The 24,863-nt window shown below is 56.7% G+C and overlaps 1 protein-coding gene across 3 annotated transcripts in view; it reads right to left on the minus strand.

Annotated features, from left to right (window-relative positions):
- The window catches only part of EPHB2 (EPH receptor B2), a 180,728-nt gene extending 167,913 nt beyond the window's left edge, over positions 1-12,815 (minus strand). For 2 of the 3 annotated variants that reach the window (XM_070510729.1, XM_070510727.1), the window contains exon 1: positions 12,586-12,780. In XM_070510729.1, the coding sequence (XP_070366830.1) occupies positions 12,586-12,646 (61 nt within the window). In that variant the 5' untranslated portion in view covers positions 12,647-12,780. Of the gene's footprint in view, positions 1-12,585 lie in introns of all 3 variants that reach the window. The other variant, XM_070510731.1, reaches the window with a different exon arrangement.
- Positions 12,816-24,863: the final 12,048 nt, after the last annotated feature.

Consider the following 24,863-nt stretch of genomic DNA (forward strand, 5'->3'; position numbering starts at 1 on the left):
TTTATCCACCCAACTATCTAAAACATGCAATCATCCTGCCATTATCCACCCATTTATCTATCCATCCATCCATCCATCCACCCATCCAACCATCCAACTGCCATCAATCTGCCCATCATTCACGCAACCATCCAATCCATGCAATTATCCATCCATCCAGCCACTCATCCATCCAACCATCAATCACTCCAGCAACCATCCAACCACTCAGCTGCTACCCACCTATCCAACTGTACCCTATCCAGCCAGTATGGTTGAGGATCTCCCATTATGGGTGGGGGAAACCAGACATGATGACACAGTGCACAGTATGGCCTAACCTGGGCAACATAAAAGAGGTACATACAAGGTGCCACCAAGAACACAGAGGCCACCAAGGACAGGAGGTTCAACCCTGCACACAGAAGGGGGAGGGACCAGAGAGAGAGGACATGGCAGTCTTCAAACAGGAGGAGACGCAAGCTTGGTCTTAATAAGCAGCAGCAGGAAACAGCCAGAGAGAGAAAGTGAGAAGGGTACCCAGGCAACGTGAAACAGCATGGTGGATTCCAGAAGCCCAAAGGCCTGAGTCCTCATTGCCTCTTGGTTAACTGCGGACCCTGGGCCAGTCCCCAGTTTTCCCAAGTCCACCAGCCTCGACTCCCAGAGAGAAAGGCCCATGTCTGACTCCATCAGGGAGCGAAGCTGCCATCTGCTGCCCTGGATTGTCCTCTGGTGGCTACAACAGGGGTGAACCCGGAGGGGAGAAAAGTGGGCCCCCAGAGTTTGGTGGGACAGGCTTTGCTGCCAAGCAGACCGGCTGTAGGTCCCAAGCTCACATGTGGCTGTGAGTTACTTAACCTCTGAGTCTTTCTTCCCTCTTCCGGAAAGAAGCAGCCACTGAGAGTCCCCTCGCAGGCCCTGGCGAGGACTGGCTGAGGTCATACGGGGGAGAATTTGGTCGGCTGTAGGTAACACGGGCTGTTCTTCCCAATCGCTGGCAGTATTCAAGTCCTGCGGTGTGCCAGGCACAGGACTCGAACAGTCTGCCTGTCCCTGAAGTCCAGGATCTTCCCCCATGTCTCCTGCCTCCTCTCTGTCCCTGGACCCAGGCCAAGGGGACATCGGAACCCTTTCAACTCCAGAAGGGGCCGCTCAGAAGGGAGGGCTGAGCTTTGCTGGCATGGCGGGGCTTCCGGGCCGGCTCGGGGACACCCAGCGTCAGGGTCTCCTTGGCAGCTCGGGGGCCTTTCGACTGTGCTCCCGAGAGCTGCAGGAGCTGCCATCTGAGGCCACGGGAAGTGACAGCTGACGCTGATGGGGACAGGCAAGGGGACGTGCCGGCCGGGGCCCTGACTCGAACAGACTCCGTGGGCCACGGCGTTTCGCGGGTTCCAGAAGGGCCCTGCGGGCTCTGGCTGAGGCTGTTCCCAGGCTCTGCCTCCCCCAGAGAGGCGGAGAAGCCCCATTCAGGCGGGACGCATCCCACTGTGCGCTAAGCCGCTTTCTCCCCACTTACACGTTTCAGATGCTTTTTGTCCTTCCGGCTTCCCATGGACTCAGGCCAAGTGACAAGTTGGTGCTGTGGACATATGTCGTCGCCATAATGGGAATGTTGACCCCACGCTCTCTCCCTGCTGAGGCCAGGCAGCTTGCACCCCGCCCCAGAGCTTGGCATGCCCTGTTCTCAGCCACACAGGCCTCTTTCCAGCTCCCCCAGTACGTTACACACTCGCAGGCCTCCTATTCGATCTTCGCAGATGGCGGCCCGTTGCTGGGAATGCCTGCCTCGCCGGTTCTTCGCCGGGCTCCTCCTTAAGAATCCTCTTAGAAGCCGCCTCTTCCAGGAAGCCTTTCCTAACCCCGCTTGACAGTGGAGGAAACTGAGGCTCAAAGAGGTAAGTGGAAAGGGCCAGGGTCATCCTGTTTTAAGTGTCAGAGCAAGAGGTCCCACGGCATGGCCCGACTCTAGGACTCCGTGCTTTCCACCCCACCGACTCTGCCCTCAAAAGAGAAACCAAAGGAAGCCTTGCTCTCTGCTTTCAGACATGGTAGACGCCTGCAAGAAGGAGCTGATGCTGCTGGATTGTTCTAGAAGGCAGAAACAGGAACCACGGAGGGAAGTTACAGAAAAAGAGACTCCCCATTTCAAGGTTAGAAGACATTTCTCACACCCTCACTGCCTGCGAGCTGTGTGACCTTGGGTAAGTCACTTCAGCTCTCTGAACCTCACTTCTCCATCTGTAGCATGGTAGTAACGAGACCCTTGCTATTTCTCTCCCCCAAACACGTAAACTAGAGCTTGTAAACTGCCAGCCAGGGAGCCAAATCCAGCCTGTAAACATGGTTTGGTTTGGCCAGGACTATATTTTAGAACAAACTGAACAAACATTTAAAAATCAGTTTTTGGGGGGGCTGGCCCTGTGGCCGAGTGGTTAAGTTTGCGCACTCTGCTTTGGCGGCCCAGGGTTTCACCAGTTGGGATCCTGGGAGCGGACCTAGCACCACTCATCAAGTCTGCTGAGGTGGTGTCCCACATGCCACAACTAGAAGGACCCACAACTAGAACATACAACTATGTACTAGGGGGCTTTGGGAGAAAAAGGGAAAAAAAAGAGAGAAGATTGGCAACAGATGTTAGCTCAGGGCCAATCTTTAAAAATAAATACATAAATAAATAAATAAAAATAAAACTCAGTTTTTCCCTAAACATCAGTACTTTACCCATCAGAGGATCTGGTAAAATAGGACACTGATCCTGGCAACACGGTCAGAAGTGGGTGGGTAGCGCCCGCCTTCTTAAGACAGGACCCGTGCTCTCCCAGGGGCACTGCTGTCTGTCTAACACCCAGCTCACCTCACTCACAACTGGGTCCAGCGTGAGAGTCTGGGGTCTCTGGCCAGGAGCCCTGTTACTTACTCTCTACCTGACACTGGCCTTAATTCCTTGATCAGTCAGCAAGGGGAGCCCCATTTCTTGCTCAATGATTTAACACATAAAATTTGACTCTGCCTCGCCGTTGTCTGCAACGTCTCTTTGGAGGTGATGCTCAGAGCTCAGTGGCCCCCACCCACCCACTTCACCATTTTCACACATTTCCACGTGCTCTGGGCCAACCTGTGGTCCAAACTCAGAACTGAGAGCAGCTGACCAACGCCTTTAGATTTTTAGTTTCCTCCAACGCTTCCCTACTCCCATGGTGGCCCCTGGCCACGACGGGAGTGACAAACCACAGCCACACTGTCACAGGTTCTTTTCTAGTTGAAAGAAGAACACAGTGGCTCCTGGCACAGCCTTCTGACGTGGCTGAAATCATGATCCCCGATTTGCCGATAGAGAAACTGAGGCCCAGAGGCATGACATGACCTGTTCCAGGGTACAGGGGCACCATGGACCCCCCTCCTCCAAATTCACTCCTACCAGCCCAGGGCCGCCTCCCCTGGCTTCAAGCCTTATGCCAGGTCTTGAATAGCTGTGACTCTGGGCTGCTGTTTTTCATTAATTTGTAGGTTCCTTCACTGCACAAACATCTATTTAGCGTCTATCAAGAGGGAGTCTTGTGCCAGGGATGGTTATAAGCGGAGAGTCCCGCCCTCTCTGGGGAGACAGATAACACTGGAAGCCAATGCCGGGAGGTAAGTGCTGGGGGTAGGGCGGGACAGAAGCGAGAGAGTAAGGTGTCTGGCTTCCTGTTACCCACACCTGCATGGACCGTAAACTGCTTGTGGCAGACAGTCTCCAAATACGGCCACGGACACAGCCTGCCAGGCTAAACGCAGCGCTAACCTCCCATTCAGCATCGTCTAAATCTAAGACCAACCCGGACCACAGGTTGGCCCAGAGCACGCGGAGACGTGCGCAAACAAAGCAGGTGGGAAGTAGGGACCCAGACCTCTGAGATCACCCCAGAGACAGGTTCAAGACGATGGGCAACGCATAGCCAAATGTTTGGTGTTAAATCATTGAGCAAGAAGCGAGGCTTCCCTTTAACGACTAAACAGAAAAGCAGGCCCAGGGGATTTTCCCTGACCTTGAACCTATAGGGAAGCCCGGATGAATCTGAGCCGGCTTTGTGACTTGCTTTGGCTGCAGAGGTGATGTTTTGTGACAACAGAGCCTCAAGAAGGCTTGCAGCCTCTGCTTCACCCTCTTGGGAGCCGCCTGCCACGCAGAAAAGCTCCGTCTAGACTACCGACTGGTGAGAGAGGGGGCCCAGGTTCCAGACATCCCTGCCAGGGCCTCAAAGATGAATGTGAGGCCACGATGGACCTGCCAGCACAACCTAGCTGAGTTCAAACTCATGAGCGATCCCGGCGGACACCACACGGGGCAGAATAAAGGCCCAGCTGAACCCCAGCCATTGTTGTTTTAAGCCAAGATGTTTTGGGGTGGCTTGTTAGGCAGCGATGGATAACAGATACACTTTCGAGGGGTGGAGCCTGGACGTTTTATAGCTCTGCCCTCCCCTGCCTGGACCCTGGCCTTGGGCACTGAGTCCTGGAGCTGGAAGGGGCCTCCACAATCACGGAGTCCCAGCCCCTCACTTTATAGACGAGGCTGCTGAGGCCCAGGGAGGAGAAGCAACTTACTCCAGGTCACACCAAGGGACGGGCAGATCCAGGAGGCCAACTCGAAGTCGACAGAGGCCGGCAAGGAATGCAAACGTGGGACTCAAGCTGGTGGCGAGTTACCCCCAGTGCCCACGTCTTCTGTCTGAAGAGGCAGCCACCATCCGGCTCCAGCCAACTGTGGCCATGTGGGAACGTGGGCCCAGCGAAGCCAGATTGTCTGACTTTTCACAGAAGCCAGAAACAGGATTTCTCTGGAAAATCTCTTGAGTTTTAAATGTTGGCTGAAAATGCAAATTAGAATGACAAGCTCTGGGCCATTGGGACTGGCCTTGGGCTTCGAGCTTGGTTTGGCCACTGACCTTGGACCAGCGGCGTGATGCCCCCCCCAGGCCTCAGTTTCCTCATCTCTAAAGTGGCCCCGCGACTCCTGCCCACTTACGGAGCTGCTGAGAAAACCGGATGAGCTAATGGATTTGGAAGCACAGGCTACAAACAGCCCTGTGACTGTTCCACGGCCTCAGTTCTCCATGGAGGCGCCCCGTACAACGTAACGACTTAACACCCGATTTGTCTAAGTTAGAACAACATTATTCTGACCATTATGACAGAGATTGCATTTTTATGGCAGGTTTGTGAGTTCCAGAACCCTCCCGCTCGCATTATCTCAGGATGTTGATGGAGTCAGAGGCTGGACGGCTGCCTTGGAGACCCTGCCAGAGCCGGGCCCTTCCTCTGAGCCGGGAGGCACATTCCAGAAGTGGCTCGAGTGGCAGTGAAGAGCATGAGCTCCGGAGCCCCCCAGACCTGGGTTTGAATCCCTGCATCCCACTCTCAGGTGGTGTCCCCGAGCTAGTCACTCTCTGAGCTGCGGCGTCCACATCCGTAAAATGGGCTAATAACGAAACCGTGTGGTGGGGCCGTCGGAGAGACTGCAGGAGATGACACAGACAGTGCTCTCAGCGGAGCCGCTGGCACGGGAATGGGCGGCTATTGTCATCAGCACGGCATGGAGGTCGGTGCCGGGCAGGCACAGGGCCAAGAAGGAGGCACAGCCGCAGAAGATCCTGCCCCTTTCCTGGGATCAGGAGGCCGAACTGGGGTGGAGGGGACGGGGGCGGACCGGGGGCAAGGGGCCTTTGAGGAAAACCTGGATGGGAACCAGAGAGGCAGGCCGGAGGGCCGCCCAGCCACCCACGAGAGTCCGACAGACTCCGAGCTTAACTCTATCTTCGGCTTTTCCCTGTGGTCGAGTGAAGAGGGGCCGGTGGGGAGCCGGAGGCAGAGTCCCCCCAGTAAAATGGCACCCATGTCCCCTACTCTGAATCCAGTTTTCCCATCAGTATCGAGCAATAACAGCCACAGTTAATATTCACTGCGTGCTTATCACATGTGAGGCATGCACTCGGTCAGTCAGCTTCATGGATGAACACATTCATTCCCCACAACCACCCCAAGAGCTAGGAACTATGAGCATCCTCATTTTAGAGAGGAGGGAACGAGGGCTCAGAGAGGTTAAGTAACCAGCCAGATGACACACAGTAAAGGACGGTCTGACTCCAAACACCCTTCTTGTAACCCCCAGGCTTTGCTGCTGCTCGTCGAACAAGAGAAAAAGTGGTCAGCGCTAGGCGAAAGGGCTAAGGACCAAGTCTGGCAAGGAGTGAGGGTGCTGACAGTTCACAGTAATGACAACTAATGAACAGCGGGTCGAGCCACAGGTCAGGCTGTTCTGCTGGGCACCGTATACAGGATCCCACTGAATCCTCACCAGGAGCCTCCAACAGGCAGCGCCTCCAGTTTACAGATTAGGAGACTGAGGCTCAGAGAGGGCATCACCTGCTCAAGGCCACAAAGCAGATAAGGTCTCCTCCCCCAGGGGCTGCAGCAGGGCAACAGATGGCGCCAGGGAGCTTGCCTCACAGAGCCCAGGCTAAGGTGGCCTAGGCAAGTCCCCCAGGTGACACAGGGGCGCCAGAGAGACAGGTGTCCCCTCTCCCACTCTTCGCAAGGCAGCCGCTTTAAAAGGCCCTAAAACGCTTTCAAGGCAGCCTTATCAGCCTGAGCTGATCCCAATCAAGAAGCTTCTAGGTGCTGTCGCGATCAACGGCCCGCCCCACCCTGGGCTGTGCAAACATTCTCTCCCGCCCTGCCCTCCCCCAGCCCAGCCCGCCTGTTCACCAGCGGGAGGCAGCCCGGCGGTGCGCACGAACTCTGACTGATGTCACTTCATTTCAGTCTTTTCCAGTTTCCCGCTGAGGTTTCTCTTCCTCTTTCCCAGGAGTCCCATGTTTTATCTTGGGTCACTGGGAGGCATATCTGCCTGCCGGATGCAAAGACCCAGGCAGTGTGTTAAAAATACGGATCCCGCAGCCTCGTTCCTGACCTACCAAATCTCCAGCCAAGTCAGGCAAGCAGGCCAGGCCACGAGATGGGATGGACCTTGGTCGGAGGGGCGGGCCAGGCCCACCTCCGCCAGGAAGCCGCCCGGATCTCACCCCTCCACCCTCAGAGGGAGCACACTCCCCTGCCTTGCCCAGCCCAGCCAGCTCCACCTGCCCCTTCCTGGAGGGGTCTCTCTGCGTGCAGGGGTCCGACCTCCAGTGTAAACTCATAGGTGAGCTCTGGGCAGGCAGAGCTGACCAGCTGCCAGGCCCTGCTGAGAGCCCCGCACCACTGCCCAGAGAACCCGTACCGACTGTGGCTGGGAGGCTGATGCAAAGGGGGCCAGAGGCAGGAAAGACACCCGTCCTGAGGGGCACAGGGGCCAGAGCAGGGCAGAAAGGCTGGCAGAGGGGCCAACCGAGGGCTCCAGAGACGGGGAAGCAAGTCCCCACCGTGTGCCTGCATGCAGGCTCCTCGTCACAACTGTTTTGAGAATCTTCTGAAAGCTAAGGCCCCTCTTCCCAGGAAAATCCACATTAACGTCCAACATTCTATTATAATTTCAGGGTGATCACACACGCCCAGAACTAAGGAGGCCTGGGGACCGCAGCTGAGAGCCCCTTAGTGTAAGAGCCGGAGTATTTGCCCCCATGGGGCCCTGGAGAAGGAGGCAGAGACAGTGTCCTGGGTCCGCCACGCTGGCATGGTTGCCGTCCCAAGGCGCGGGGAAGCTGGGAGCCTGTGCCATGGTTTGGAGGAGACACCGAGGGCTGATCCGTTGCCTGGACAATCCAAATGCCAAAACGGGGGTCACTAGGACACAGCCATCACTGACCACACCCACGGGTGCTCCGAAGAAGGGGACCGTGGAGGAGCCTAGAACAGCGTCTAATGCACACGGCCGTGCGCCTGACACTTTACGGGGGGAAGTCCAGGGAGCCCGCGCTCCTCGCCCAGGGCACACGGCGTGCAGTGCTGGGACTGGAACCTGGTCTGACGGCGCTGGAGGCTGTGCCTTTTTCTGCCCCACACGCCTCTGAAGGCGGCTGGCCTTGTTCCCACCAAAGCCGGAATCCCTTCTCCCATCCAGCATCTGACGTGCAGTGGGTACCCGGTGACTCTTTTAAAATATATGCACGGATGGAGGAATGAATGAATAAGTCGACTTGCTTTCGAATTCTACACCATTTGGGTTTTAAATCTAAGCCCTGATTTCCCGGCTAAGACGGATACATGAAAGCAGCTTCCTTTAAAAATGAGAAGCAGAAGAAACAAACATGAAAGGAAAACCAATTCCAAATTAATCCCACTCAAGGTCGCTGGGTCTTAGATAGGTAATGCCCAAGAAGTGGGCCCGGCAGAGGGCTGGGACGGGGGTGGGAGAGACAAGAAGTGAATGGGGGCGGGCAGGCAGGCTCCCCCCATAAAGAAGGGGACTTGTCGAGTGCTTGGCTGCTGCTGGTCCATCTGAACCCCTAGCTCTGGCTGAATTGCTCCGGTCATTGCCTTCCTACATCCTGGACCCCTGCTCACACTAGCCCCTGGCTTCTCCCCAGGCAGAGCTCCTTCATCTCCCGGGCCAGAGGACTCTCTCCTCCATCTCTGCATCATTCTCCTGATACTTACCGCCTAACGCAGTATACTACATTCATTCGTTCGTTCGCTCGACATTCATTCATTCAACGTTCCATAGCTGACTGTGTCATTCAGTTACTGGGCGTCCCCGTGAGTGGGTTCAGCTCCAGGCACCGGGGACGCCGTGACAAACATGGCAGACAGAAACCTCCTCCCTCCCTGCCAGAGTTTACAGGCTAGAGGGCGAGGTGGGCACTGAAAAAGGAGGCCAGCACATTTCAGGTGACGCCGGGCATTACGAAGCAAAACAAAGCAGGCGGGAGCGAGAGCGGCCGCACTGGGTCTATTTTAGATGAGGCAATCAGGGAAGGCCTCTGGGGAGGCGGCATCTGGACGGAGCTCTTTTCACCACTACTGTGGACACAAAAGTGAGCCAGATGAGGTCCCTCAGGGAGCTCACAGTCTAGCAGAGAACAGAGAAGCTGGTCTTTTCTAGACTGGGCAAGACGGGGTCTGGCTCATCTAAACATTCCGCACACTAGAAGTCAGTGATCTTTCCAAAGACAAATCTGGCCAGCTCCCTCAGTGGCTCAAGAACCTTCACTGGCTCCCCACTGCCCTCAGCATCAAGTTCAAACTTCCCAGCCTTCCATCCTAGCCCTTCAGGGCCTGCCCTGCCCTCCATTCTCAGCCTCATCCCCCACTGCTGCCCTCGGCACCCATCCCCCTCAGATACACCTAAGGCGGTGCCTCTGTGTCCTTACACATGGCCCTTCTTTTTCCAGGCAAAATCCTCCTCACCCTCTGAGTCCCAAAGTCAACCTTAACTTTTCAGAACACAGCTCGTGAGTGTGACAGGTGGCTGAGAGTTTCATTGCAGGGAGAATGGGTAGTGAGAAAATGAGGCAAAGAATAAAGCCATGAAGATGAAACAACTCTCTTGCAGCCTAAGCCGCCTCTGCTGCCCCAGGCGGGTCCCAGCTTCCTCCTGGTGGTACTCTGGGACACACTTCCCACATCAGATCTTGCCACCTGTTTTCCCTATCGGCATGTCCCCCGTCGCCCTGCCCACCCCAGGGCCCAGCACCACGCCAGCCAGAGAGGAAGCTCCATAAATATTTGGAGATCAAACGCAGAAACGCTCAAAGGAGACCGGTTTTCTCTAGACTTCCACCTCTGGATTCCATCTAGTGGCTGGTCTGTCCCTGGCCTCTTCCCCTGTTGGGCGTGTTCCCTCTCTAAGCGCCCACTCCAGATGCTCGACCTGTGTTTCCCTCAGGGGTCTCACGGTTTAGGGGTGCTATGAAGCTCGTCATCCTATGCCAGGCTTCCCCCCGCCACCCCCAATATATACACCCACTCTCTCCTCTCCCACGTTCCAAAGGCTGGGACTTCCCAGGGCCTCAATGCTCAGGACAGCCTTGTTACTGCAGAGTATGAGGAGGGGGAGGGGCGAGGCGTGGTGGCCGCCCGTCTCTGGGTACGGGGAGCCCCAGGAGCTGGCCTCCACCCCTCCAAGGTTCAGACTTGTTTCCACAGACCGTGCGGCTCCTGGAAGGATCCTGTCTCTTCTGGGATGTGCCACAAGCAGCCCTGCCCAGTCCATCTTCCGCCCCCTAAAGGCCACACACAGTTCCTTAAAGTGGACTTCTCTCACCCCTTTCTGGTCTGCATTTCAGAACCCCCCGGTGAGACAGGCAGGACAGCCTTATGTTCACCCTCTTTTGACGGATGAGGAAACCGAGACCCAGAAAAGGGAAGGAGGGTGCGTGTGATGGAATCCCAAGAGAGAAATTAGACCATTCACACCGGAGAAACTGAGGCCGCTCTAGGAAGGGAGCTGGCCCAGGGTCCCAGCGTAAGTTAGAAGCAAGGCCCCTGAGCTCCACCTCACGCTGTCTCCCCATCCACTTGGCCAGCTCCCTGTAACCCCTGACGGACCAGATCCTCAGTGTCCAGGGCGCACTGAAACAAGGTTTGGGGTGCCCACTGCACACCCCCTCCCACCCTGCCCCCAGTGGCTGCCCAAGTGGTCATCTCCTCCTGTGACATCAGCAGCTGATGAGCCCTGTGTCCAGGGCCCAGGGTCCAGTCTGGCCAAAGCCCACCAGATTGCAACCATCCCCTGCCAGGGCCATGGGCGGACAGACAAGGCCCTTCTATCTGCCCCACGGTAATTAGAAACACACCCAGCCCTCTTCCAATGAAAGAGGGGCCAATCTCCCTCCAGCCGCTGACAGCAACCTAAAAAGCAATATTTATGCCAAGCTCCCCATAATACTGTAAACATCGCAATGCATAGCGGGCCAACGCGTGAGTCATTTCCCCAAAGCCGGAGTTATTAAGTGGTACCTCAGCCCTATTCCAGGGAGCTCTCGCCAGCAGCCAGGCCCCGGGGCTGCCCTCCACACCCACGGCCCGTGGCACCACCGGTGCCCCAGTGGCCCCACTCCGGGAAACCACAGGCAGCCGCCAAACCCGCCAGGAGCCGGAGGACAGCTGCCTCGGTGCCAGAAACTGTGGCTGCCATCCAGCGACACCCCTCCACCCGCTGAACCAGAGTTCCTACAGTGCTCATTCCTGAGAGAGAAACTGAAGTTATAGCACGGGGTCCCCCACCGTGCCATTCCCAGGGGCTGCGGCCCCCATGCCTGGTCTGATCGGTTTGTTTGTTTGTTTGTTTGTTTGTTTTGAGCTGCAAGAGGGAATGGGGCTTCCCACCACCCCAACGCAGCCCGAGATAGGGGTACACATGCTTCACCCCTCAGCCTGGAGTGGCAGAATCCTGGAAGGGGTCCCCCTGTTTAGGGCCCTGTTTAGGGACAAGAAGATCCAGCAAAATGAACAGAACATAGGCTTCAGAGACCTCAGACCCGGCTTCTATTTTTATCACCCGATGGCCTTGCAGGAGACACTGACTTTTCTGGGCCCCGGTTTCCCCATCTATTAAGAGGAAGTAGGAATCGTACCCACCTGGCTTCCATGGGAGACTGATTTTGGGGAATCCAACAAAATCGTGGGTGGGAAAGCATTTCATAAAGCCTAAAGTACCTTGTCAACTGTGCAGCACGTTGTAAAGCACAGAGAGCTGTGTAGAGCGCAAACTACTTCATAAACTGTAAAGTGTTCTGAAAACTGTAAAGTGCAGTAAACACGAGAACCATTATTCATATTCATTTCTTGCCCTGCAAGCTCGGCCATTTCTGGTGGACACACCCAGACCCCACTAACTTTCCCAGAGCAAGCTGGCTCGGGAGACCTGGCAGCCACCCAGTCTCCGTGGGGTTCCGGAGGGACCAACACGCGAGGCCACGGAGAGAGGGCTCAGAGACCCTGGCCAAGGCCAACACATGGCAAGAGCATCTGGTCCGGCCCTGGCGGCAGCTGGAGAGTTCCCGGGGCTCCGGCGGCCACGCTGAGCTCTGCCGCCAGAGGGGCGGTGGCCGGCAGGGGTGCCCGGAGACTCCGCGCAGCGGAGAGATGCCCACCGACCCATCCCCCCGTAGTCCTCTGGGGGAGAGGACCCCATTGTACGCCGCAGGCGATGGGCAGGCACCGGCGCGGGGGGCTGGCGCGCTCACTTCCACTCTGCCAGTCCCCGCTCTTCGGGGCGCCGACCCCTTCCCGGGGGCGCGGACCGGGAGCCCCCACCCGGCCGGCGCGGTGCCTCCCTCCCGCTGCTCCCTGCCAAACTTTCCAGCCCCGACTGCGGCCGGGCCCCCCGGCCGGCGCCCCTCCACTCGGCGCCGCGCAAGGCCCAGCCGCGCGAAGGGGGTGCCCGGGCCCGGCGGCGAGCGCGCGTGGGCAGCCCCCGGCCCTGGGCGGCGCTCGCCGGGCTGGCTACAAAGCCTCGGCAAGATGGTCCCTCGCCTCCTCCTGGCACAGTCAATCAGCGTCCGCCGCTCCCCGGGCGCCCGCGGGGCCCGCGCCCCCCGCCGCGGCCGGACACACCTCCCCGCGGCCACCTGCGCCCGGCGCGAGCCCCCGGGCAAACTTTGCGGGCCGCGGGGCGGAGGTGGGCGCCGCCGGCCGCCGCGCCCGGCCGCTCCCCGCCCCCATCGCCGCCCGCCCGCTCACCTTCCACGGCGGCGAGCAGCGGCAGCAGCAGCAACGCGGCCCCCAGCCTCCGCAGGGCCATGGCTGCGCTTCCCGGGGCCTCGGGCCGCGGCGCCGCGGGGGCCCGGGCGGCCCGGGCGGGAGCGCGCGCCCCGGGCTCGGGGGGCCGGGGGGAGCGGCGAGGCGCGGCGCACACACAGCCGCCGCCACCGCGCAGCCAGCAGAATGAGCCATCCAGCCCGGGCAGAACGGGGACCCGGGCTCCGCCAGCGCCGGGCACGGCCCACCTGAGCCGCGGGAGCGGGGGGAGCCCGGCCGGGCCGCCGCCCCCCGCGCGCGCCCGGGACCCCGGCGGGCCGCGCGCGCCCCCAGAGCTCCAGCCCCCCGCGTCCGCAGGGACACCCGGGGGCCACGCGGGCGCCGGAGCGCGGAACCCACGCGCGCCCCGGGAGACGGAGGCCCAGGTCTCCCCCCGCGCAGCAGTGGTCTCTCCCGGCGCTGTGGCTCCTCCAGATAAAGCAGCGATTTCAGCCCAAATGTTTCTGAATTTTTATTGAATGCTGCAAAGCCGGAGAGCGTCTGGCGCGGCTGACAGGGGCAGGGAGCGGGGACCCGGGGGTAGGACTGGGAAGGGGCTGCCCAAAGCGGGGGGCTGGCCTTACCTGTCAGGGCCGGGAGTGCCACCCCCTCGCCTCAGCCCTGCCACCCGGGTCCCTGCGGCTCCGAAAGGGACCGAACTGCAATGAATGAAAAAAAAGGCTGGGGTGGGGGCGGGGGGGGAAGATGGGAACAAAACGGGCGGCTTTCCCAGGCGCTGGGGCTGGGCTGGGGCCTCCGCCTGGGAGAGCGGGCCTTGGCGCGGGCACGAGGGCCTGGGGGGGTCACTCCGGCGGAGGTGGGCCGGGCCCTGGCAGGCAGACCCCAGGCCTACCCTCCTTGCCTTGTTCTGAGCGAGCCCACCAGCCCCTCCCTGCGCAGCCTTCTAACTGTACGTTGTATTTCCTCTCTGTTCATCTTGTTCCCCATGCAGTTTGGGGGTGGCGCAGGCCAATGGGGGGCATCTGAGGAAGCCCCTTCCCCCCCTTGGAATGGACCTGTCTGTGCAGCCATGGTTTTGTGCATGGCTGTCCCTTCCGGGCAGACGCTACCCCACGTTCCATCCCTGTGGGCCCAGCCCTGCTCTGACGGCCTTCATCACCGTCATCATTAACAGGCTTCGCTGAGGCCGGATGGTGGGCGGGCTGCAGGGGGCCTTCGGGACTGACCCGGCCAGCCAGGGCCCTTGGCCTTTAGAAGCCATACTCCTGACAAACAAGACTTAGCCAGAAGCTTCTTGCTCTGTGGAGTGGGTGTAAGAGGCCAGTGGAGGTACAGATAGTTTAAATTCAGCCTATGCCGCCAAGACCTCTCCTGTCCCTTTGTCCCACGAATGACCAAAATGTCCCAGCAGTCCCCTCCCTTCAGGGCCCACCCTACCATCCATACCAAGAAAAGGGCACCACAGGCTCTGAAACCCCCAACTAAGGTTTGGAAAATTGGGTCATCTTTTGAAGCTTGAAGATTCCAGCTGAAATGGGTGTCATCCTGGAAAGCCACCAGGAGGAAGTGGGCCTTGGAAGCTGGGAGAGACTGCCTGGAAAGCAGAAGTGAGCAGAGAGAAAGGAAATGGGGTGAGGCAGATGGGAGGTTTTCCCCCTCTTGAGCCTCCAGACTCCTTGACCCGGTCAACATCCACTGGGATGGGGCTGGCCTTTATTTCCAGTCCCTGCTTGTTAGACTCTCCAGGGAACCCAGGGTTTGAGAACCCCTGAGCTTGGCCGTCCTGGGGCAAGACTCCCTTTCCTGGACAGAGCGGCCGCAGGCCATTGCCCTCACCAGCGCCAACATCCAGGTGCCCCGCCCCTTGCCAATTCAAGATGGGTTTCTTGAGCGCCTGTTATGCACTGGGTAGATTTAGTTCTTTGGACCAGTTTCTATGCCCCAGGCCCTTGTCACCATCACCCACCCCAGCGGCATCTACCTCCCTTTTTGACTCAAAATAGCAACAGAAGTGGCATTGATTAAGGATCTGGCACCAGCACTAGGCTGACCTTGGTTTGTGCCTTGCTCCCCTCAGTCTTTCAAGCCTATGAGGGAGGTGCTGACCTTTTCAGATGATGAAACTGAGGACCAGATGAGTAATTTGCCCAAGGTCACACAGCACACAGCAGTCAGAGCCAGGAATCAACCCCAGGCCTGTCCAACCCCAGCGCCAATTCCCCTTGTGCCTTTCCTAGACGCATAGAGCTCAGGGAGTCATTTGTCAAACTTCCCACATCCCATTTCACAGATAAGAAAACCAAGGCCAAAAGAAGGAAGCAACACCCTCAACGTTATGTAACTAAATAGACATCAGTCCAGGGCCTTTAACTGGCTGAAAAGAAAAGTAGTGATAACTATAGAGTAAGGCCCCTTCTCTCCTGTCTTTTTCTCCCCAAACGTGAATTTGTGCCCCATTTGGGATCCCAAGGGATGGCTGGGTTTTGTAGTCTGGCCAGGCCCGTCCTCTCTGGTCTCTGTGGCAGTGCCTTTGTCCCAGCTGTGTGCTCCACCTGGTTGCCCTCTCCACTCTAATGTCTTGGATTGCCCCCCCCCCCCAACTCCACCCCCCCTCCCCACCAAGAGCTTTAATTGACTTTGGTCTCACCCCTGCCTCAGACCATTTGCACCTATTATCTGTTTCCTGAAAGATGGTCAGCCCCACACAGTCGGTGTTTGTTTGTTTCTAATTTGCATCTTGTCTCTACACCCCTGCAGACTGTGAGCGGCCTGCAGTGCTCGACTGGGAACACCAGGACGGGACACCGCTCGACCCCTGGGGCAGGCGGCCCCAGAGAGCATCTGACCCCGTCCCCTCCTCCGCGGAGGAAGAGGCGCCTTAAGCTTCATTTGTCTAATGACAACAGCTCCTCGCATTTGCCATCACACTGTAACAGTTTACAAAGCAGCGTTCACACCCGTCAGCTCCACGATGCTCACACAGCCAGCCCATCCTGCCAGGCGGCCGGCAGCAGCAGGAGCTCCTTCTTTCGGAAGGGGAAATCGGGGCTCAGAGAGGGAAAAAAGGACTTGCCCAAGGACACACACAGCAGGTTTTAGGGAGGTGCAGCTGGAACTAGGCTTCAGTGACCTGATTGGTCCGAGTCTCTTTCAATCAAATTTGATTAACAAACATTAAGTGGGCACTTCCCACATGCCAGACCCTGGGGAGGCAGAGACACAGCCGCGGACCTGCCCGACAAGGCCCGGCTCTTCCAGAACCTGCGTTCTGCTGTAAGACCTCTATATGGACGAGATAATTAAGACACTGGTGAATGCAAGGAAGACAGTGCGCAGGGTGATGGCACAGTGGGTGACTGAGGGGAGGGGCTTCCAGCCAGGGGATCAGAGAAGGCCTCTTTGAAGGGGGAACGTGACAGCTGAAAGCTGGACAATGAGGAGTCCGCCACACAAGATTGCCGAAAGAGTTCCAGATGGAAGGAAGGAACAGCAGATGCAAAGGCCCTGAGGTGGGAATGCGCTGGGTACCCTGGAGGAGTAGGAGCTGAGGGGTGGCGAGCACCTGGAGTGTGGAGATCAGGTCGTAGAGGAGGAATATGGATTGTATTTTGAGCACAATGGGGAGCCATGGAGGATCGTAAGTAGAGAATGAATTGATCTGAGGGAGGGGAGGCAGCGTGAGCTTGGTTTAGCAGGGCCTGGGGGCAGCCTGGGTACTAACCTGCCACCATCCTCCTGGCCTATGGGGCTGGCCTGGCCTCTATACCCCTAGACTGAGACTCCAGGGTATGTCCCAGCCCTCTCTTAACTCACTGTGTGACCTTAGGCAGGGCACTCACCCTCTCTGGGCCCCACTTGCCACGAATGCAAAATGAGGGCCCCAGCCAAGGTGGTTTCTCTGAGGCCACTTTGAGACCTGACTCACTCATTGTGGTGGATTCAGTGGGGACAGCAGGACCTGTATCCTCATCTCAGCCATATCAAGGGATGCCAATGAGTTCGGGACCCCCTCGGCCTTCCCTGAGGCCTTCCTCCTGGCGGGGGGTGGGGGGGGGGAGATGCTTGTGTTACGCTGAGTGACAGAGCCTGGAGGCCACCTCGCAGTGTGCCTGGGTCTCTGACCCCATCCCAGTGCCCCTTCCCTGCCCAGTGTGGGACTGATGGGGGCACACGGCCAGCTGTGGATCAGATCACACCTGGAGCCAGTGCCAGGCCAGGGGTCTCAGTAGAGACCTGGCTCAGGTCTCGTTCTGCCACGGGTTTGCTGTGTGTTCTCAGATAGGCCCCTTCCCCTCTCTGGGCCTGCACTGGAATGAAGCTCATGGACCAAGCACCATAGACAAGCCCCAGAGGGAACTTTTGATTTTCTAATAGCCGCATTAAAAAAGTAAAAAGAAACAGGTGAAGTTAATTTTAATATGTTTATTTATTTAACCCAATATATCCAAAATACCATTGTTTCAACAGGTAATTAATGAACTACTTTACGTTCTTTTCTCATACTAAGTCTTTGAAACCTGGTGTGTATTTTATATTTCAGCATCTCTCAGTTCGCACCAGCCACACTGCAAGCGCTCAGTAGCCACGTGTGGCTGGTGGCTGGTGGTTACCATACTCAACGGCGTCGATGTAGACACTGACGGCAATAATTACTCTATGGAGTACAAAGTGCTCTTTGACAGAGGTTATCCAAACCCTCCAGGGGCCCAGAGGAGGAAGTCACCACCTCTGCCTGGAGAAAGAGGGAAGGCTCCCTGGAGGAGGGGACAGTTGAAAGCTTCAAAAAAAATTTTGACAGTTAATATCTTTCCTCCTTCTTTTAAGAAAACTTTTTTCTACCTCATGATAAAAGTGGCACCTGCTCATTGTTGCAAATTAAGAACAGATAGAAGAGTTAAGGAGGAAAACTAAAACCACCCATCATTTCCCCAGCCTGAGAGCCACTGTTCACCTTCTGATCCACTTCCTTCCAGGCGTTTTTCTAGGCACAGTGTTTTGCACATAGCTATAGTTTTGCCGTATGCACCCTGCTGCGTCCTACTTTTTCCCGCCTAGCACCGCGGAGCGAGCATTTCCCTGGGGACGTTGAAACTCAGGCGACAGCATTGCTATTGGCTGTGTACTATTCCAGGAAAGGGACGGCCATAAGATCTGCGACTCCTCCCTGCCTCCCCGCTGCTCGGCTTTGCATGCCCTCTGAGCACAGAGGCTGCAGGGGTCGTGGAGAGGAGCGACCAGGAGGGACCCCGAAAGCCAGGCCGGGCCATACGCTGCACTGCCAGCCCTGGGCCTTTGTGCCTCGGAGCTGCAGGCTGGGCTGGGCTGCGGCCGCGAGCAGCCCGTCTCCCCGCTGCCACCTGGTGGCCCTGGATGGGAACGCGCCCTCCGGGAGCACCCTCGCAGCCACCGTGGCCCCAGGCAGCAGGTGCCTCCGCCCTGGGTTCCCACTTTTGACCCCTGGGTCTCCACCCCGCCCGGTGACCAGCCCTCAGGGGCGGAGGTCATCTGAGCTTTTATTCTTGAGAAGAGCTTCTCTCCTGCTCTAATGCTGAAGGGTTGCAGCTTTGGGAGAGAGAATGCCTGGGTTTGAATTCAGCTCCACCTCCTAGGAGCCCCGGGACTGTGGGCCAGCCCCTCCACTTACTGTGCCTCAGTTTCCTCTTCTGTAGCATGGGCTAATCATGGTGTCCATCCCCTAGCATTGGGAGGCTGAAATGTGGTAATACGTGCAATGCTGAGCAGGGAGCCCGGTCCACAGTCGAGAGCTTGATGTTTTTCATTGTTTGACGTCAGAGGGAAACTAAATGCAGAATAGAGGGGATGGATCTTATTTTGTCTCATCCTCTGTCTCTAGTTCTCTGCTCTTAACCCTCCAGCCCCTGGAGAGTTTTCCTGAAGTTCTAAAGCTCTAGTTGAGCCACTTTCCTGCTCAAAATCCTTCAACGGCTCCCCATCGCTCCCTGCAATGAACAGAAACTCCCTAGCCTGGCATTCACGGCCCCTCAGGAATGGTACCCAGCCCACCTGCCCAGTCTCGTCTCCCACCGTTCACCTCCGGGTCCCCTCTGCTGCAGCCAGACTGTTGTCCTTAGCACTCCAGGAGCCTCCTCCATCCCCCGACCCCAGCTCTCCTCATGCCCAGCCTCGAGCTGGACCACATCCTCGTCCTGCCTTCCAGAACATCACTCACCCTCCAAAGACCGCCTCTCGGACCACCTCCTCCAGGAGTCCTGCTGTTGATCAACTCCCCCTTTTAAAGCTCCCCAGCATGCTCACGGCACCCCCTCACCCACACCCCCGCCCCCCGCCATTTCCTTCATCTTGTATTCTTGCAAAGCAGCCTCTCGGAGTAGAAAGAGCCTGGGCTCTGGGGTGACAGGGGTGTGTGTGCAGATCCTGTGTGATCTTGAGCAGGACGGTACTCAAGCTCTTGAAGCCTCAGTTTCTCTGTCTGTAACATGGGCCTCGTCCTTACAGGTGTGTTATGAGTGTAGAACCAGAGGTCACACACAAGGCGCCTGCCCCTTAGACACGGGTGCGATGTCAGCGTCCTTTCCCCCTGCCAGTTCATGCCCTCTGGACGGAAGCCCCTCTGGGCACACTGCATCCTGTTCACTCTGGATCCCAGAGGGCCTGGCACATGGGCACCGAGGGATCGCTTCCTGTAGTGAATGGAAGCTTCTCTCCCATCAGCAAAAAGAACTTTCTTGGCACTGGAAACGGGTGGTAAAATGCTACCCATATCCTTGAGCCGTGGGAATTACCACTTGGAGCCAATCAGTCATTTCCTCCTGCGAGCTGGGGGGGCCTGGATGGTCCAGCTCATCGGGGAGGGTGCCGGTAGGGGTGGGTGGGGGTCTGGCTTGCAGTGGGCAGCCTGTCTCCACAGCCTGTTCCCATCCATCATCGGCTTTGATCCTCACAGCAATCTCGGGAGCCTGGTAGCCCTCTCACTTTACCAGGGGAGGAAACAGCAGCCAGGAACGGAAGGGACTTGGCTAAGGTCACTCGACAGACTCACCAACACTGGGCTGGGAGCCAGGTCTCCCGATCCCCAGATGCTGGTCCTTTGAAGCGTGTCGTTGTCATCTGGTCGAAAAGGCACCGGATTAAACGTAAGGAGACCTGAGTTCAAATCCCGCCGCCGCCGTTTACTTTCTGCACGGCTTTGGGTTGCGTCACTTCTGGAGCCTCAGTTTCCTTGTGGCAGAGGGGTGGTGCCCTGTTGTGAGATGAAAGGAGCCAGGAGATGGGAGATGCCTCTGTAAACTGTGGGGTGCCGTGTGCAGGTAAAAGGTTGTTACTGGCGCGCACCGACCCTGATACGGGTTGCTTTGATCTTTGCGCCGCGCGGCCCTACACAGGGTTTTATGGCGGCTCCCTGGGCCAGCCGTTTCCCAGCGCGCCTCCCTCTCGCAGTTTGAAAGAGCTATTTCGGTGGGTGCCTGGCAACGAGGTGCCGCAGGGTGGGGCTGCTGGCTGGGGGGCTGGGTGTGGAGGCTCTGAAGGCCAGGGGAGCTGCCCCGATCTGGGAACGATCAGAAAAGACCCAGGCTGGAGCGGGCTGGGGTTGGGGAAACACGGAAGGGTGAGGCCTTCCTGAAGGACCCTTGTACACGAAAAGAGGAAGTCCTCAAGCCAGGAGTAGCTGAGCTGTCTGAGAAGATCTGGGATAACAGTGCCCCAACAGGGCAGAGATAACAACTGGTTCACACTGAAACAGGACCAGGCACAAGGAGGTATTAGCCAAAGGGGTGAGTGGATGGAAGGATGGATGGATGGGTGCAGAGGACAGACGATGAGGACAAACAGGCTTCCAGGAGGTGGTGACGTATGAGCTGTGGCAATTCTCTGGATTGCAAGAAATTGACTCAGGAGTTTTGGGAAGGACACATCTGCAATCAAAAACAGGAATCGCTACCCTGTGATCAGGACTTAATGGGACCCAGCAAAAGCCTCAGGAGGCCTGAACCTAATTTGTGCTTATTCAGAATCTAGGGCCTTTCTAACCATTGAGATAATGACAGCAGTACCCATAGCTGCCGGGGGCCGTGTGAACGTTTTGCAGATGGTGTCTCATTCACCCCTCAACAGATTCCCTCAGGATGCTTCTTGAGGCTTCCCTGCCCTTGCTCCTCTCTCTCTCTGCAGGCCGTTCCCCTCCGCACCCACCCCGACTGCCTGACTCCGGGCCTCTCCCAAGAGGTGGGATTGGCCCAGCCAGGACGTGAGCCCAGTGTGGGCGGAGCGTTCAGGCCACCACAAGGGCCCCTGGCCAGTCCAAACTCCTGCCGCCCCTGGGTCTCGTTGGAGAGGGAACAGCCCTGCCCAGGGTCTCGTGGTGGGTGGGGGCCGTGTCAGGACTAGAACTCAGATCTCCTGGTGCCTTTCTCTCTTTGCGCCAGGAGGGGAGCAGGCACCTGGGGCCCAGGAGAGGTTCTGAGAAGAGGCGAGGAGGATGGGCTTCGAGGTTGTGGGCCCAAACTTCTCAACCTTCCCCGACTTCCCCTGGATGGACTCTCTTCCTGAGAAGTGGGCTCGAAACGTTGTGCCTCAGTCCAAGCCTTTGATGTTGATGATGAAGGAATCCTAGAAGTTTTAAATCCAGAAAAACCTGGCATTGACTTCTCCACCCCTCTCATTTTATAAATGAAGAAACTGAGTCTCAGAGAAGGAAAGTGACTAAATCAAGGTCACACAGCAAGTTCGTAGGCAATGGTGGTGAGATGTTCCCTGGGTTATGGGGTGGAATTGGCAATTGGCCTCAGACTTCCAGCTTCGGGGCTGGGACAAGGAGCTCAGGGGGCGTCCAAGGAGCCCAGCAGGGTGGTTCTCATCTTTCTAGGACCATCTTGAAGGTTGGGCAGAGTTTGGCACGGTAAAAGCATTGGAAAGCAGCCAGCTTGTCAATTCCACCTATTAGCTAGTAGTCTATTATTTCCTCTGGGATTAATTTTTAAATGCGAATGGTATGTTTTATCACACATTTGCACATTTAACATCCACCGATGGCCGATCTCTGAGCAGGGGCCAGGCCTTCCTCCCTGCAGTGGCTCCAGGGCCCCACGCGGCCCCAGGGGAACACAGGAATGAGGGATGCAGGGCTGCAGGTTCAAACCTCTTGCGGCTGAATTCTGATTCTGCGCCATGCCCAAGATCTATGTGGGAGGGGCGAGCAGTGGCAGTGGCACCAGGGGACAATGGTTGAAAATCGAGAGCTGGTTCTCCTTGCTGGGACATTTTCCTCCACTTAATTAATATCACAAAGGGAAGCCGGTCTGCACTGGATTGTGGGGATTATGCAAATGAGGCCATAGAAAGGGAGATTTCCCAGCTCCTGGTTGTTCCGGCTGCAGTTAAGGCCAGTCCAGAAAATACCCACCAAGGCCGCAACCGCAACTAAGGCCGTGGGGGAGGCGCCCGGAGGGACCCTGACTCGACAGGGCCCGGCCTGAGGCCAGAGCTTGCAGAGGGAAGCGGGGGGGTGGGGGGGGGAGCGGGTTTCCCAGCACAAAGGAGCTCAGAGGGGTCGCTGCCCGGGAACTCGGCCGTAAAACCCAGAGCTTAGTTCTTCCTCTCCGAGAAGACAGAGGCTTAGGAGGAAGGGCGAGCCCTTTGGAGTCAGAACTGGGTTCGAATCCCTGCTCTGCTGCTTGCTGGCCGTGTGACCCTGGGTGAGTCATTTCACTCCTTGGTCTCCTCGCCTGTGAAATGGGAGGCAGCGACAGCCTCCTGGAGCCGAGGCGAGGATGGGATGAGGTCAAGGCCTCCAGATGCCTGGCGAGGCTGATAATGCTGGTTCTGCCTCCTCTTCCACCTGCTGCATGCGGAATGAATATAACTGTAATTCATGTAATGTCATAACGTGAGTAATATAAATAACAATATCAGGGCCGACCCCGTGGCCGAGTGGCACTCCGTTCCAGCTGCCCAGGGTTTTGCTGGTTCGGATCCTGGGCGCTGACACGGCACTGCTCGTCAGGCCATGCTGAGGCGGCGTCCCACATGCCGCAACTAGAAGGACCCACAACTAAAAAAAAAATACAGAACTATGAACCGGGGGACTTTGGGGAGAAAAAAGGGAAAATAAAATCTTTAAAGAATAACATATAATATAATAATGTAACATTAAACTATGTGACTATACACACTATATATATAATATAACAGTGAAAAATGACGTAACAGCAAACAGTTCCTACGAGGGCTGGAGACTGCTCTCTGCTCTTTACATACAGGAGCTCATTTGAAGCCCACGACAACCCTATGAGGTAAGTAATAATACCCCCATTTTGTGGATGAGGAAACTGAGGGAGATTAAGAAACTTGCTGAAGTTTGCACAGCTGGTGAGTGCACGGACTGGGCGTCCTGATACGGCGTCCCTGGGAGTGTGTGTACAGCAGGGACGCATCTCTTGCGCCCCCACCTCTGAGCAGAGCCTGGCTGGTCAGGGGCCCTCGTCACCAGCCGTGTAGATGCCACAGAAGGGCCTGACAGCCATCAGGTTTGACCCGCCTGTTTTACAGTTGGGAAACTGAGGCCCAAAGAGGGAGAGTCATCTGCCCGAGGCAGTAGACGAGGTCACCAGCAGGTCTCTGGCCTCCCAGCCCGGAGCTTTCTTCCCTCCATGCCCCCATGCACCACCGGGGAATCGATTTCTGAACCACCAGCTGCCTCATGGGCTGAAAATGTTTGCTGAGCTTGAGTCACGAGCTCTGAGCGAGACCCCAGGGTGGCGGCAGGCGCAAGAGCCAAACAGCCGTCACACCCGTCTGACCACAGAGAGAGGCCCAGACAGAGAGGGGAGCTCTGGGTCAGGTTCCGGGGATAAGGGGGTGGGCTATGGGGGAGGGAATGAGCAGCCCCTGGTCCCTGCCCCCCAGGAGCTCAGTCTGGCCAGGCAGACCGACCGCGACGGGAACCAGCACCACGAGGGCTTTATCAAGAGCTCGTGTGTAGCATTGTGCACTGTGCCATTCTCTCCCTCAATCTTCACGACAGGCACTGGCTGGTATAATAATAATATATAAGATAGTGTTGTTGTTGTTGTTGTTGTCGTTAGTGCCGTTGAGTCGATTCTGACTCCTAGCGCCCCTGTGCACAGCAGAGCGGAACCCTGCCTGGTCCTCCTGGGCCGTCCTCTCACCTCCCAGTGCTGTATCAGATGATGCTCCGCTGCTATTCCTAGTGTCTTCATGGCTAATTTTTCCAGAAGTGGGTGGCCGGGTCCTTCTTTCTAGTCTCCTTCTGTCTAGTCTGGAAGCTCCGCTGAAACCTGTCCCCCGTGGATGACCCTGCTGGTATTTGAAATACTGGTGGCGTAGCTTTCAGCTATAAGATGACGTAACAATAATGCTATAACGTCACCTGTAGAACAGTGTCACCCGTGTAATAATTTCATTTATACAATATCACAGCCATTTTACAGATAAGGGCATTGAGGCTCAGAGAGACTGCATAACTTGCCCAAGGTCACACAGCACTGCAGCAGGTGAGGGAGGCAATATTCACACCCAGTTCTGCAGGTCCCTGGGCCTGTGCTCTATTACTACTCGGTCCGATATGGTGACCACAGGCCACATGTGGCTACTGTGCACTTGAAACATGGCTAGTATGCATCGAGATCTGCCATTAATGTAAAATACACACCGAAGTTCAAAGGTTTAGTAAGAAAAAAAAGAATGTAAGATATCTCATTAATAGTTTTTAAAAAAATATTACTGGGGCCGGCCTGGTGGCACAGTGGTTAAGTTTGCACATCCTGCTTTGGTGGCCTGGGGTTCGCCGGTTCGGATCCCGGGTGCGGACATGGCACCGTTTGGCAAGCCATGCTGTGGTAGGCATCCCACGTGTAAAGTGGAGGAAGATGGGCATGGATGTTAGCTCAGGGCCAGTCTTCCTCAGCAAAAAGAAGAGGATTGGCAGCAGTTAGCTCAGGGCTAATCTTCCTTAAATAAATAAATAAATAAATAAAATATTAGTGACACGTTGAAATAATATTCGAGATAATATTATTGGGTTAAATATGGGTTAAATGAAATGTTATTAGAATTAATTTCACCCATTTACTTTTACTTTTTTTAACCAGAAAATTTAAAATTACACGTGCGGCTTGCGTTAGATTCCGATTTGACAGTCGCTCCAAACCCGCTCTGTCCGATAGAACTTCCTGCAACGGTAAAAATGTTCCCTTCTGCGTGTCCAGCGTGGTAGCCATGAGCCATATGTGGCGATTGAGAGCTTGAAATATGACTATTGG

This window comes from Equus asinus, chromosome 5 (assembly GCF_041296235.1).
Source record: "Equus asinus isolate D_3611 breed Donkey chromosome 5, EquAss-T2T_v2, whole genome shotgun sequence".
Taxonomy (NCBI): domain Eukaryota; kingdom Metazoa; phylum Chordata; class Mammalia; order Perissodactyla; family Equidae; genus Equus; species Equus asinus.